The sequence below is a fragment of the Mustela nivalis genome (genome assembly GCF_964662115.1).
Source record: "Mustela nivalis genome assembly, chromosome: 17".
Classification (NCBI taxonomy): domain Eukaryota; kingdom Metazoa; phylum Chordata; class Mammalia; order Carnivora; family Mustelidae; genus Mustela; species Mustela nivalis.
The window spans coordinates 22,234,702-22,250,509 of record NC_139036.1 but is presented as its reverse complement, the minus strand read 5'-3'; the positions used below and the strand labels follow the sequence as shown (position 1 = coordinate 22,250,509).

Sequence of the window (15,808 nt, the reverse complement as noted above, 5' to 3'; positions counted from 1 at the left end):
TCATCCTGAACTGAGGAGAGAGGGGTAAGGGTCTGGGGCTTCAGAGGGAGGAAAAGAATCTCATAAGAAGATGATAAAGAGTAAATGTTTGGGCCACTCAGAAACAATGAGACTGTGAGGATTTTGATCAAAAAGGCCTTGTCAGATTCCTCCCTGTCTACCATCCTCAGTTTGTATAATAATGTAGTTCACTGTGGCGATAGGGAGACAAGATCCTCTATCCAAATTCTTTTTAGGTGATCAGGGGGAAGTAAAGAGCTTTTTCTGAATCTGCTGAGCTTTGATTGTCTTTTAACTCTAAATAATCTTCACGCCAAAGTGGCCTACATGGGGCAGCCTGCCCTTGGCCCCTACACTACTAAGAAAATGACAAATACCATTAGAAAGAAAGCAGATAGTATATAATTGAAGAAAGAAATATTCAAATGTAGGGAAATTTTCAAGTAATAAAATGTGGTCAATAAATTACAAAAGGAAAGCAACGGTAAGAAAAAAAAAATAGACAAACAGTGCTGAAAAAATGTAAAAAAAACAATTAAAAAATATAAAGATCAGGGCAGGGCACCTGGGTGGCTCAGTGGGTTAAGCCTCTGCCTTCAGCTCGAGTCATGATCTCAGGGTCCTGGGACCGAATCCCACATTGGGCTCTCTGCTCAGCGGGGAGTCTGCTTCCCCCCCCTGCCCCCACCTGTCTTTCTGCCTACTTGTGATCTCTCTATCTCTGTCAAATAAAAATAAAATCTTAAAAAAAAATAAAGATCAAAACAAAAGTTCCTCTTGATTAAACAACATCAAACTGTCGTTGAGATGGACACAACAGTTTATGCAGAAGGAAAGACCAAGAACCAAAAGCAACATGGACAAACAGCAAACTCTCCGTAGCAATAAAAAATGAACACATATACGAGTTTGAAAATGCTATTACATATTACATACCCATTAAACCGGTGGAAATGGATTTAAAACAATACTCAGTGTTGTTGTTGATAGGGAGAAGTAGGCACCCTCAGGCAAATCATATCCGAGGCTGGGGAGGGCAGGGAAGGGGACAGACAGGGAGAAACTGATGACCAGACCATTGGACGGCCCCGGAAAGGGGGACCATGAGCCCAAATGCTTCTGCCCAGACAAGTGGGCAAATGGGCTCTTGACTCCACCCACTCACTCATGTCTGGGACACGGTAGCAGATGTCTTCTGGCCCTACCCACTCAGAGTCGTGTTTCGAGAAGCCCACGGCAGAGGCCAGTCCTCTCGCTGGCAGCCAGGCACCAGGCTGGGAACGGAGTCCAGGCAGGCTGGGACCCTGGGGACAGTTGGTGTTACTGAGGGAGGCCAGCTCAGTGTGGGGTGCAGGTGTCAAGTTTAGGGGGAGGCCCCAGGACTCTTCCCTCTGGCACCCCCCACCGCCTACTCTCTTGGGGCATCACCCGCAAGCAAAGCTCCCTTTGGGCTCCACTCTTCCCCTACCAGCTCGGGGGCCAGGGGATGGCTGGCCAGCCCAGGTACCTCTCCAGGGGGGCCAGGCTCAGCGAGCTGTGCAGAGTGGATGTAAGTCTGTGGAAACACTGAAAGTGGCTGGTGGGTGGACCAACCCTGGGGCCAGGCTTAAGCAGACAGGCAACATGGTTCCCTTGGGGACTCTGGCCCAGGAAATAGCATTAAAGGGAAAGGAGCCAAACAGCTCCTACACACGGGTCACAGCCACATCTGGGTCACTGCCAAGGGCACAACGTGAACAGTAAGGTAAAAAAAAATACAATTTGGTGCTGGTGACCCCTTCTTGTCCTATAAAGTTGGGGACAATATTTGGAGCCTTTTTGTTTTTGAGATAAACAGCAGCTGTCCTAGGAGGGACCCCTGAGGGTGAGGGCAGGCCTCACAGGCCACGTGAGCCGTGCAGGTGTGCAAACATCCTTGAGCTGCGCTTAGACCCCATCCCCCAGCCACCTAAAAGGAGGGCACAGGACACACGTGAGATGACGCTCTCTCCCGTTCATCAAGCACAGCACCGTGAAGTCCAGGGGACAGCCCGGGAGCCACCCTCGGACCCTCCCCTTCTCTCCATCTCCTCGTCCCCTTCCTTCCCGCGCCTGCACGGAGGCAGTAGCTGCCATGTTGGCCGCCTTTCCCTCGGCTCAGGCTACCACAGACGGGTTTGTCTGAAACACAGCAGAGCTACCTTATCCCTCTGTGCCCTCCTCTTCAATATTTCCTCCCCCGCCTCCCGCCCCGCCTGGCCCCCACTGCCTGGCAGCTCAGTCCCTCTCCCTCTGGCCATCCGTCCCACCCAGCAGGTGTCTCTCCTGGCACAGCCATCCTTCCCATCTGGACTCACCCCACTGTCACCCCTGGGATGCTTTCCTGTCCCCAGGCAGAGTGAGTCTCCTGTCTTCACAGGCAAGCCCTGCGGGACGAGTCTCCAGCGCTGCCTGGGGTGGTAAGGGGAGCCCTGACTTCCCTCAGAGAATGCCCCCCTGACATCCAGTGATATGAACGAATACTTACGACATCTACTCTGTGTCATGGGGTTAAGAGCTCGATAATATCATCCCTGCCTTATGGGTGTGGCTGAGCCAGCGGGAGGTTGGGTAACGTTAATTCTCGCAGCTGGAAAGTAGACCAGCGCCCGAAGTCTGCGTCCTCACCGAATGTGAGAGTGGCCCAGCCCGAATGGAGATGCTGAAGGGACATGGATGCACGGGGAGCAAAAGGAGGTCAAGGCGGGCTGGGGCCACAGGGCCTTGGTGGCCGAGAAGATGAAGGAGCCTGGAGAATGGGGACAGGGCACAGGTGGGTGTCCTGATGGGAGCCCGGCCCCGGCCCCTGCCCTATGAGCCTGGTGGGCTGCAGAGGATGGAGGAGGGGCACCCGGCAGGAAACCCACGTGAAGCAGTGGAGATGCGAGATTTGCCAGCCCTAAAACCTCAGCTCTGGCTGCTACCTGCCCTCCCATCACAGCCAAGGCAGCCCAGCTTGCAGGGCCCACTTGGGGCTCCCCACAGCAGCCCCCGCCGCCCTGCAGATTACAGACCTGCTTCTAATTATGGCTCCGGCCAGGTGCTGCTCCAGCCCCTGAACTGAGGCCACCCCCAATTTAGAAAGCCAGACAAAGCCTTAGATTTGAGGTTTCTCCAATGTCAAATTTCTGAAACTCCAGTCGGGTCGTTCTTCCCGGACCCTGACCGTGGAAGAATGTGGAGGCGCTAAGGAGGCCGTGTGAGAGCCTGACGGACCTGGGTTCCTGTGCCGGCCCCTCCACTTACTGTAGGACCCTGGGCAACTCCCTTCACCTCTCCAGTTCTTAGGGCTGTATTCCAGAATGAGAGAGAACGAGAGCTAAGAAGGCAGACTGCACAGATCATCTCCCCCTCCCTTCCAACCACAGAGAAGTCACTAGTGGCTGCAGGAGAACGTCTGGCAGGGAGGCCCATGCCTGGAAAAGTACCAGGCAGAGGAAAGCGGTCAGAGGTGCACGCTAGGATGGAGAGCAGGAGGGATGCCAACAAGGGTCATGGCGTAGAGAAAGAATGCCAAGAGGCACCCTGCTGGTCTTTCCACCTCATCTCCAGTTCTCAGAATATGACCCCCCTTTTACAGATAAGGAGACAGATCCATCCATCATCATAAGCACCTTTGCAATAACCTAGGTTTTTGCAACTTACAGTAAGGCCTCAGCCCTCTCCAGACTCAGTACCCAATGCAGGAAGTGAGAAATCAAAACCAGCTAGCTCCAAAGCGGGTCGGAAGCGGGAGGGTGTCGCTGCCCATCCACAACTCCATAAGGTCACCAGCTGGCCCCAGCCCTCACCCTCCCTGTCCTGGCTGAGCCTTTTCCCCATACGGCCACATGTCACTCCCTGAAAATGCCAGTCCCCAGCCCTGGCGTGGCGGACACTTGGAAATGCTGGTTGGACGGTGAATGGACAGGCAGCGGAGGCTGGTGGAAGGGTGGGTGAACAGATGGATGGACAAAAGGAAGGCCGTGTGACCAACGGGTGAGCGGATGGGTCCATGGCAAGGCAGCTGTTCGGATGGCTGGATGAGCAGGTCCCCGGCCTGCATGTGCACGTGGGTGCCCTGTCCAAGGTGCAGGTGGACGGTTCAATGGATGGGGAGAGGGAGGGATGAGCAAAAGACTGGAGCTCCAGGACACAAAAACCTCAACTCACTGTGTGAAAGAGGACTCAGCCAGAGACTTGTCAGGACAGAACGGGCTTGCCTAGGGAGGCAGTGAGGCACCCACTCTTGGAGGAGCTGTTCTAGCCACACAGGCACTGAGTGCGCTCCAAGCCCCCCCCCCCCTTTTGGTTTTTGTTTTGGTATAAATCAGTCCTCTATTTACTTGTCTACCCTGCCCGGGTGTGTACTGGACTTAGATTGGGATCTTCCTGGGGATAGCAGCCACCAGAGGCTGATGCGCAATCAATTTGCCTGCTTCTGGAGGAAGCTGGGCATCTCCCTTGAGTGACCCCAGGGGTGGTGGGGTGGTGGTCTCTGGGGGTGGGCCCCTAAGGATCAGAAGATGCAGGGGGTGGGGGAACAGCATAGAGCCCCAAGTCTCATTAGGGGATGTCTCCAGGCAGGGTCCACTGGAGGGGGCCGGCAGTCATGTCGACAGCACGTTCAAGCAATGAGCTATGGCACTGGTCAGCTCCTACCCTGTGCAGGGAGGAGCCCTCAGATGGATCGGCGGGCCGATGAGCAGTCGGCCTCCCGGATAGAAGATGGTGAGATGGGAAGATAAGATGTTCAAGCTAGCCCAGCAGCGGCCCTGGGGCCCCAGCCTGTGTCTGTCCTCTAAAGGGGGGCTGAACCACACCTGAAGCAGGTTCTTCCCTCAGAAAACGTCTCTGCTGTGGGCAGTGGGACAGAAGGCGTGGGGGGTGAAGGGGAGGGAGGAAGGCAGGGAGGCAGGGGCTGGCCAGCAGGAGCAAGCCTGAGGCGCATTTCTTGGACTCATCTGGCCCGGCGCCGGCAGGCCAGGCACATCTCCTGACTCCTCACCCAGCCTGCCTCCTGCTTTCTTCTTCCCCAGCCAGCAAATTCTCAAAATTCTCCCGGTCTCTCACACCCTACTTCCCGCGCGGGCTCTTGTCTCCAAATCCAGCTGCTTCTCTCCTGCTGCTGCTGCCCTGCTCTGTGCCTCCAGCACCTCTCGCCCAGCCCGGCTCCCGTCTCTCCTTCGGCCTGCCGCATCTCTAACCCCCAGGTCTGCTCCTGCCTCTGCGTGGGTCAGCCACCTGCAGACATCTGCGGGGGCAGCCGGTCCCCCACGTCATGCTATGTTCCACCTCCATGTCCCCGTGTGACGGAAGAGGCATCCCGCAGTCATTCTAGGGGTAAAAATCTTCCTTTGGGGTGGCGCCTGGGTGGCTCCATCAGCTAAGTGGCTGCCTTTGGCTCAGGTCATGATCCTGGGGTCCTGGGATCAAGTTCCACCTCCGGCTTCCCTGCTCAGTGGGGAGCCCGCTTGTCCCTCTCCCTCTACCTCTCCTCACACCGTGCTCTTTCTCTCTCGCTCACTTGCTCTTTCTCTCTCTCTCTCTCAAATAAGTCTTTAAAAAAAAATCCTCCTTCGGTTTTGTCTCCGTACTTTGTTTCTTCCTTGTGCCTCACACCACCTGATGGCCATTTTTACGTCCTTGCCTGTCTCTCTGGCTCCAGGCCACCCTGGTTTCCCAGAGCCTGGAAGAGTTTTGGCATAGAGTAGCCACGCAAAATGTTAATGGAGAGAAAAAAATTTTTTTAAATCCTGGAAACATATATTAAGACAACCTCCACATCCAAAAGGTATTTCCATTAAGACAACGCTATAAAAATTTCAAGGCTTTCACCCAAACTGCATGTGGCGTGCGCGTATGAGGAGACAGCGGTTAACGCACTCGTGACGCTCATTCTGTTTCCAGGTCAGCAGGCATTTCCCCCATCCCTCCTTAGCCCCACTGGCCCAGCTCTAGCTGTCATTCCGGGCTGGCTGTCAGCCTCCCGTTCTGTGCCAGTGGGACGGCTCAGGGCCTGGGGTGGAGCTCACTGCTGGCAGGGTGGGCCCACAGGGCCCATGGGAGCAGGAGGAAGAGGATCCTCCTTCCTTTGTACACTTACTGCAGGGTCTGGCAGGAACTTCGCCTGCCAAGCCTGTGAAATGGACCCAGGAACGCGGGTACTCCAGCTGGTACCAAGTTGCACAGCGTCAGTCACCAGCCCCGAATCTGCACTGTCCTCCAAGACCCGTGCAGGGGGCAGTGGACCTCCTCTCCCCCGGGCCAGGGGAGGAGGAGGGATCTCTCAGCCATCTGCCCCCCTACCCACCAGGATCCCGGGGCCCCCCTCTCACCCCACCATCCCGGGGAGGCATGAGGGGACCCTCGACCACAGGCGAAGCACTGCTCCCTGGGGCCTTGTTTCCACACCCTGCACTCCTTTCTCCTTCTTTGCTTCTTTGGTTCTCTCCCTGGAGCCGGGAAACATTCCTGGACCTCAGAGTTGGGGCCAGGTCTGACCGCCATCCTGCCTGCCCAGGCTGGTAATTCGGGGAACCATGTGGAAAGGGGTAAGTCCTACTTCACAAGGTGAAGGCCCAGCACCCACAGGGAGCTCGGACTCTCCAGCTGCTGGAACTACACTGATGGCACGGCTTGCTGTTTGGGAGACCCAATTCTAGCCCCTGTTGGGCACCCGACCACATCTGCCCACAAGCAAGTCCTCTGCTACCTGGAGCTTTCTTCTTCTCTGGAACCCAGTATCTGGGGAAGGAAGCTCGAACCCACAGAGGTGCATGCTGTGGACGCGGCCACTTCAAGGGTGTCTGATGAGAGGGACCAGCCCACAGGGCTGTCTTCACATGCCAGACAATGGTGCCGGCAGGTCAGAGGCCTGAGGGTGCCGCACCCCAGCTAGGGCTTGTCCCCCTTCCCCCATTCCTAGAGCTCAGTCCCTTGCACTCGCCCCTCATGCCTGAGGGACCACACTCTCTATGGAGCACCCAGCAGGAGCAGAAGCACAGGAAAAGAGAAGGTCTCTCTGGCCCACTCCTGTTCTGCCCTGGGACTAGTCTGGGGTGCTCTCAGCGCGGCCTCCTTGTTTGCCTCGGATTGGCCAGCTCCTCTTGCAAACCGTCCAGCACTCTGAGGAGAGAGGACCTTGAAAGCAGCCAGAGACGGATACACTCCCTGCCATACATTCTTGTCCATTTTCCAGTTCAAAGACCCTCCTCATGGGCCACAGATGCCCCACCTGTTCTTCGAAGCTCAGAGGACCTTCCTTCTGGTCTGTGGGCTCTGCCATCTGAAGCATGTCCCCATTAGGGTGAGGCACATAAAGGGGGCCTATTCACCAATAAAGCCTTGAATCATTCCCTTCAAAGCTTTGAATCATTCTGGGGGGCCTCTGCCGACTCTGCCTGCCACTCCTGCCCAAGTCCAGACCCTCCTCTTCCTCTCTGACCATATGTCACAGTCTTCTGCTAGAGCCAGCCTCTGTTCTCAGGCACATGTCTGATCATGCTGCCCGGCATCTCCCACTGTCCTCCGAGAATGGCTGAACCTTTCCTGAACTGGCTCCTCTCTTCCTATCCCTTCCCTACCTCCCAAGCTCCAGCCACAGATACGGCAGACAGGGCTGCTTCTTCCCCAGCAGTCAATCCCTCTCCTGGGCAGAACTCAGTTTTAGTTCAGGAACCCCCTGCCCCTAGCAGCCCACAAACCTGGGATGGGTCCCCCGAACCCCACCCAGGGCTGGCTCCCGAGGAGTCTTGTCCTGCCCCAGCCCTCCAACCCCTCTGCCAGCTCAGAGATCCAGGCAGCACCAGCATGGCTCTCATGGTGTCGTGAGTGTGGGGGGACTGCCCCATCAGGACACTTATTTCATCTCCTGCCCAATACGAACGAGGAGCCCCATGTCCCAGTAGCTTCGGGCCATAGCTGGGGCAGCAGCAAAGAAGGGGGAAATTATAGAGTAGTCCTAGTTGGCTAAAGCTGACTTACCCCGCTGAGACAATGAACAGCACCCTTTTGGACACTGGTCCCCATTCCCAGCAGGAAGGACAAGCCCATGGTTCAGAGGAGCTGGTGCTGTGTTAACAGGGGGCAGAGATGCCACTCAACTACTTTTGCTTCCAATCTTTCTAGCAAGAAGGAGGGTCTTTGAACTGGAAAATGGACAAGAATGTATGGCAGGGAGTGTATCCGTCTCTGGCTGCTTTCAAGGTCCTCTCTCCTCAGAGTGCTGGACGGTTTGCAAGAGGAGCTGGCCAATCCGAGGCAAACAAGGAGGCCGCGCTGAGAGCACCCCAGACTAGTCCCAGACCTTGACCTCAATCGCAGAGAACCCCTGGCCCAGAACAGCCTCGCAAAGGCGCCTGCTGGTGTTTCAAAGACAGTCATAACAAGAGCAGCAGCAGTCCTGACCGTGTGCCTATCCACAGACCCCGGACTAAGCACATCCCATGGGTGCTGGTCCAAGTTCCACCATAACCCAATGGAATGGGGACTATTATCATCCCCACTTTATGGATGAGTAAACAGAGGCCGAGAAAGGTTAGGGAAGATAAAAAAGCAAGACATAAGAAGCCAACATGGGGGTGCCTGGGTGGCTCAGTGGGTTAAAGCCTCTGCCTTCGGCTCAGGTCATGATCCCAGGGTCCTGGGATGGAGCCCCGCATCGGGCTCTGTGCTGAGCAGGGAGCCTGCTTCCTCCTCTCTCTCTCTCTCTCTCTCACTCTCTTTCTGCCTACTTGTGATCGATCACTGTCTGTCAAATAAATAAATAAAATCTTAAAAAAAAAAAAAAGAAGCCAACATGGTTTCGAACCATAGTTCCACGTACTTGTCATAATTTTCCTGCTCCCATATATTAGGGACTTTCAGAATTTGAACAGTGGTGTTTCCCCTCATCTTTGCATTCTTTAAAAGGTCAACCTTTGTGTCTCAATTTCAGGTACTCATGTTTTTATCCAATTTTCTTTTCTTCTCTTTTCTACTATGATTCCTAAGCCAATAAATCAGGGGGATGCCAGAGGCCAACCTTCTATATACATAATACCATTACTAATTCAAGTGTGTACTTTTTTCAGACTTCCTTAGTTTTTATCTAATATCCTACCCTTATTCCAGGATCCCACTTGCATTATATTTAGTTATGTCTCCCTAGGCTCCGTGTGGCTGTGACAGTTTCTCAGACTTTCCTTGGTTTTGATGACCTTGACAAATTTGAGGAATACTGATAAGGTGTTTTGCAGAATATCCCTCAGTTGGGGTTTGTCTGCCATTTTTCTCGTGACTAGATGGGGGTTATGGGTTTGGGAAGGAAGACCACAGAGGTAAAGTGCCACTTATGACATCACATCAGGGGTACACCCTGTCTACATAACTTATCACTGTTGATGTTGACCTTGATTGTGTGGCTGAGGTAGTGCTTCTCAGGCTTCTCTGCTGGCAAGTTACTCCTCCCCCCTTTCCATACTGTGCTCTTTAGAAGGGGGTCACTTGAACATCTGACACTTCACTTACAGGGTGGGGACTTACGCTCTACCTCCTTGATAGGGAATTACCTATATAAATGATTTCTTTTATATGGGAAAGTCACCTAGTATTTATTTATTCATTCATTCAACCATTTACTTATATGGTTGTTGTTTTTTAATACTTCACAACCTAGTATATTTTGATGTGTGCAAAGGATTCTGGCATCCCTGGTGTTCTGGGTGGTAGTTGGTAAAATGTGGGTAACCAACTCTGAGAGGTTCACCGAACCCCCATATCTAATAAACAGCAGTTTTCCACCGTCGAACACCAGTAGGTTGGGGAATCACCACCTAATTTTTGAACAAATGAAATAGAAACCGCTCAAGCACATAGAATTTTGAAGGGATCCCTACCTGTGGAGAAATTACTTTCCTCCCTTGTAGTCAGTAAGGCAGCAAAATGTTTGTCTGTGGGTCTCAATCAACAATACAGGGTGAGTAGAACGGCCCCTACTAGGCCCTGTCCGTGGTCCTGCCCTGTGTTTACTATCAGCCTGCGGACTCAGACATAAAGCACCTGCTTCTCCAACCAGCAGGCAGCATAGCATTTGAGAGTGTCAGAGGTAGGAATTTAAATTCTATTGTCTAATTCAATGGGATGAAATGAACAAGATGAAATTTAATAGGAATAAGAGCCAAGTAGCAGGTTTCAATTCAAGAAATCACTGACACAGACAAGAGGCCTGATCTCTTCAACAACTCAGAATTATTAAGAAGATAATTCCTTTTTTAGAAAAGGAATTGCAGTAGAGTGGAGAAGCCTAAGGGTCCCAACAACTCAGGCATCGCACAGCTCAAGAGAGAGGTAACTGGTTTAAACAAAACAGCAAAAATTGACATTTGGGGGCCAAACAGGGAAATGTGAAGAAGGTCTGCATGTTAAATGAGATGAAAATTTACTGAAGCAGAAAGTGCTGATCATTTACTGGAAAAAAAAATCAGGTTACAAAACAGTATGCACAGCATGATCTCATTTTATGAGGCAAATCTACATACAGGCATAGAAGCAGGGCTGGAAGGATGTGACCAAGGTGTCACAGCAGAGCTGCTTGGGAGATGGGAACATAATACTTTTACGTTTGCTTGCTCATATTTCTAATTTCCTACTGTGCATATAAACCGCTTCTGTAATAATATAAGATTATGCTATAAAAGGAAGGAAACGGTGTCCCTTCTACATGATTGAGGGGAATCCTGGTGTGGCAGAGGTTTCTAAGAAAGATCCTTGGGGGCTATGGGTGCCAGAAAGACAATATGAATGGAAAGTGTGGTCCACCATGCAAAAGGCAGACTCACCTTGAACCACCTGCTGTTGTGTTAGGTGCTGGAATGGGAGCAGTCCTGCAGTTCTCCTGACCCAAGCCCTCTGTGCTATTACTAGGAAAACTGAGTCACACAATTAGTAGATGGCAGCTCCAGGGCCATAATCCTCAGATCTGGCCCCTGCTGGTCATATGGAAATGGCTGGCGCTTCAGGAAAGGGGGGATTCAACCCAGAGGAGTAAAAATGGGAAGGAGTGGATAGGAAGGAGTGAAGGGGGCAGGAGAGCTCTTTTCAGGTATTTAAAGGCTGCCCCATAGAAGAGAGACCCATGTGCGGCCCCATGCCAAATGGTAATGACTCTGTGACAAGTGGGTTTGGCTCTAAGAATGCAGGAGGGAGAAGTTTCCAACAACAGTAGTGGTCCAGCTCGGGGATAAGGTGGTGGTGCCTGCTGGGGACTCAGGTGGCCTCAGAGGGCGCCGCTGTGAGGGTTTGCCTTCGGGGAAGGGGAAGGATCACGACGGATGCAGGAAATGTGGGCTCCAACAGGAACCACAGCACTGAGCTGCCTGGGACAGGGTACCTGGTTCTCAAACTTGATACCTGCCTCATCGTCTTTCACCTACTGCTCCCAAACCCTGGCCATAGAAGGGGGCTATGGACAGATGATTATCTCTCATCTCCCCTCCGCTGGGTGACAGAGAGGCATGGGTCCGATCTAACCTCATCCTGGCTTCTCCTGTGGACTAGGCCTGAGGTGCTCCAGGAACAGAATACCAGTCAGTGGCCCGCATGATGCTCTGGGCCCCCATACTCCCCATGCAGAGCCTGAGGCCGTAAGTGGCCTTGGAAACTCACTAGGCAGGGCTTCTGTTCCCCGGAGAAAACCCGAGCATGTCAGAGTGGGCAGTGACAGGAGGGTGGGAGCCCTGCCCTGCCTCCCAGACAGAGCCATCAGTCCCGGTGCCCATGGCACAAGAAGACACTAGCTGATGGGCGCATTTATTCATATTCCTCTGCCCACCCCTTCTGCCAACACCCACCCTCTGATTCTTGCCCTGCTAACAACCGACAGAACTCTTGCTTTTCCCAGATAGACGCGACCTACCACGGAGACACTCTGCAAGCTTGGCTCCAGCGGGCCTGCAGCAGCGAACACCGCCAGCTGCCAGCCAGGCCTGCCCATCCCAGCCCGAAGGAGGGTCACCAGGTCGTCATCCTTCCCTGTGCGGGTTGGGTGCCCCTAGTTGGCCCCTCCATCCCCTGGCTGAGGCCCAGCGGGGCGCACGCGCCAGCCCCCACCCCGCGTCCTGGAATTCCGTTCCCCCAGACCCGGGGCGGCCTGGAGGCCGGGTTCTGACAGCTCCTGCCTCCCCAAACATGGGGTGGGTTCTCACACCCATCAGAAGGACCCGCACTGCGGGGGAGGGAAGGTGGGCAGGGAGGCCACCCTGAGCTGTGGGGGAGAGCAGGGGTCCCACCGGGGCCAGGGATTCGGGGGTGCCGGGAGGACGGGGCACCCGCTCGGGCGGGGTTAGGGGCTGCCGCCGGCGGGGCCCTTCCTGGGCACGCAGAGGGGAGGGACGCTGGCGGGGCCCGGGGACGCGGCGCGGCGCCCTTACCTCCTCGCCTTGGCCGAAGCGCAGCCCCAGCGCCGCGACGCGCTCCACGCGCAGGAAGCCGTCGGGGTCGCGGCCGCACACCTCGAACACCTCGCGCAGGCGGCGCACGGAGCGCAGCAGAGCCGCGGGGGCGCCCGCCCAGCCCGCGCCGCCCGCCATCCGGCCGGCCCCGCGGCTAGCCCAAGCGCCGCGCCGCCCGCCGTGGCCGCCGCAGCCACCCTCGCGCCGCCGCCATCGCCGCCGCCGCCGCCGCCGCCGCCGCCGCGCGCCCTCCGGGCCGCCCGCCCGCCCGCGCGCCTCTGCGACGCGCAGCCTCCGCCCGCCGGCGGCCGAGCCGTGTCAGCGGCGGCAGCGCCGCAGCCCCGCGCTCCGGGCGGGCGGGGAGGGGCGGCGGCGGCGGCGCGGCGCGGCGCGGCGCGGAGGCTGCAGACAAAAGGAGCCGCGCTTTCCTGGGGCAGGCCACCTCTGCCCCGCCGACTCGGTTTCCCTCTGTACCCAAAAACCGGAGGAGGGCGCGCGGCCCGATGCCCCGTAACTCCCCGGTGCCCGAAGGCCCCGCCCTCCTGGAAGAATGCAGAGGTGAGGCCCAGGTCCCGCGGTCTCTCTTCTCTGCCCTCTGCGCCCCCACCCGCCCATCCTCGCGCCCCGGGTGGGTGCCTAGCGGGCCCGAGCGCTCTGGAGGTGTTTGGTGTTTCCTACGGGAGCATCCAGTTGTTAGTTACATTCATCCTGGAGGAAGCGGATGAACCCAGAGAGGTTGAACTACTTACCCTAGGCCACACAGCGTGTGAGAGGCAGGGCTAGGACTGATACCCAGACCAGACCAGGGTGCACCTCGACTACTCCATCCTCCTAACCGGTGTGCTGCCTCTCCAGGCTTTGAACCACACAGCTGTCCCTAACAGCGCTTCTGGAGTCAGGTCGCTGCTGGAGAAGGACTTGCTGACCCCAGCCCCACCTGGGGGCCCTGCAGGATCTGGCCTGCCTCCTCTCTCCGCTCTGCCTCATTGTTCAGTAGGCCAGGCCCCTGTGGCACCAGAGAGACTAGCATGCCAGAGCTGGAACCTTAGGTGGAGGGCCTTGCCCCAGGGCAGCAAGAGGCCCCTTTGAGGGAGCAGTGAGCAAGAAGACTCAGGGCCTCTCTCCTCTCTTCCTCTTTCTCCAGGTGATCCGACTCCCCAGGAGATTTCCAACATCTGCCTCAGTAGGCCCATCTGGGAAATACCCATGGAAGGAGCTGTGGGGGTTCCAGCCCATTCTCTAGGGAGAAGCCTCAACAGGCTTCAGCTTCTCCTGTCTCTCCTCATACCTGTCCTAGAGCATCACAGTTCCCTCCTGCCTCCTTCTGCCTGGGGCACTCCTCACTCCTACCTCCTCCCTCAGCCACTTCCTCAGACCCACTCCCATCCTTCCAGATTCCCAGGAAGTGGCATGGCACCTCCTGCAGGAAGCCTTCCCTGACCACCTTCCTCACCTTGACTACCTCACCCCTCTGCTCCTAGAGCATTCTGTACAGATACCGAGGAGACACCCTACAGATGGGAATAAGTCTGTGGGGAGGGTCAAGTGGGTTAATCTATGTAAATGTCAGTCTCCAGGTAGTAGGTGCTAGCTATTGTGACTATCCTTGTGTCTCCTTTTCCAGCTACTTATCAAGAGAACACTTGGGAATGGCTATGAAAGGTCCCTGAGGGCGGGGACTGTGTCATTTCTCCATTTTCTAGCTCCCAGCTCCTAGCACCATGCCTAACACCATGCCGACACACACAATTAAGGTCCGCATCGGAATAAACTGAGGAAGAAATGGGCAATTGTGGTGTGGTAGGCTGGAAAATACCCCCTGCAGGTAGTCACAGCCTCATCTCCAGGACCTGTAAATGATCCCCCTACTGGAAAAAGAGTCTTTGCAGCCAAGATTAATTTAAAGATCTGGAGATATATCCTGGGTTATCGAGCTGGGTTCTAAACACAGTCACACCTATCCTATAAGAAAGAGGCCGGGGCACCTGGATGGCTCAGTTGCTTGGCCATGTGGCTCTTGATTTTGGCTCAGGTTGTGTCTTCTTTCACTCTCTCAACTGAATAATTTTTAAAAATCTTAAAAAAAAAAAAAAGAGGCAGAGGGAGATGTGACACAAACAAGAGAGAAGGCGACGTGATAACACGGACCAGAGATCAGTGATGCAGTGGTAAGCCAAAGAATCTGGCAGCTACCAGAAGCTGAAGAGAGAAGGCAAAGAATCTTCCCTAGAGCCTTCAGAGCGAATGCGGCCCTTGATTTTCAGACTTCTGGCCACGGGAACAGTCACAGAATACATTTCTGTTGTTTTAAGCCACCTGGCATGTGGCAGTGTGTCATCATAGTGGGGGAATCCCACACAGCTGGGCTGGAGACCAAGTTCTGCTCTCTACACCCCCTGATTCTGCATGACTTCACTCTGCCGAGCCTCGGTGTTCCTGTCTGTAGAGTGGGGACAGGAGTTCCTACCTTGCAGAGGTCTTGCAGATTTGTAATGAGAAAACGCATGTGGCTGCTGTTTGGGGTCCACCGTGGAGAGGTCTAGAACCAGTCTGAAAGGGGGAGGCATTTCTGATTTTCGGGTAACTTGACTTCTTCATCCATGATGTGTGGAAATAGGGCAGGGTCCGGTTTCATCTTGCTCTCAAGCTGCTGCTGTTTTTTGTTTTTTTAACCATGAATAATTAGCGCTCTGGAAAGGAGGAAGGTGGTGTGAACTCGCTTTTTTCACCTGGCCTAAAATATGCTTGGCCAGTAGAGACACCTGCCAAAGCAGCCGGCACTGGCTGGGGGTGCCAAGGGCAGGGGCGGGAGGCGCCCAGGCGAGCAGGGCATCTACAGAACTTGTCCTCCCTTGTCTGGAGGGGTGCCCAGGAAGCTGGTGTTCTCCCTCACTGTGGGGTGCCCACGCAGAAGCTTCCCCACCCCTCGCAAGGGAGCAGGCCCAACCGATTGCTAACCTTCCTTCCAAGATCCTAAGAAGAGCGCCCAAACCTTACTTATTCTTCCCAAGTGCGTTCCAAATCCTGTCACCTGCGGCGGAAATGGCTCCTAACAGTGGCTTCCGGCCGGGGGGCACCGGATCGGAATTCCTCTGGGGTCGGCTTCCAGCAGCAGGTCTCACCTACCGGAAGTCCGCTCCCCGCGGATCCGCACATTGCCCCGGTCCCAGCGCTCTCTGCTGCCCCCTACTGCAGGAGAGAAGAACTCCCAAGTCCGCCGCGGAAATCCGCAAACACCCTTGAACGTTGGACCCCAGCTGGGCCCTCTGTTCTGGAGGGCAGGAAGGCTCTCTACCATACTGTCGGTCCATTTCTGGAGCATGAGCCTTGACTGCAAGACACTGACGCAACAGAGTCGATCGATGAAATGCCTGGCTAGT

General features: G+C 55.1%; 1 protein-coding gene across 1 annotated transcript in view; it reads right to left on the bottom strand.

Annotated features, from left to right (window-relative positions):
- The window catches only part of RAB11FIP4 (RAB11 family interacting protein 4), a 117,430-nt gene extending 104,834 nt beyond the window's left edge, over positions 1 to 12,596 (bottom strand). The window contains exon 1 of the mRNA XM_082707679.1: positions 12,408 to 12,596. Coding sequence (XP_082563805.1) covers positions 12,408 to 12,566 — 159 coding nt within the window. The 5' untranslated portion in view covers positions 12,567 to 12,596. The remainder of the gene's footprint in view (positions 1 to 12,407) is intronic.
- Positions 12,597 to 15,808: the final 3,212 nt, after the last annotated feature.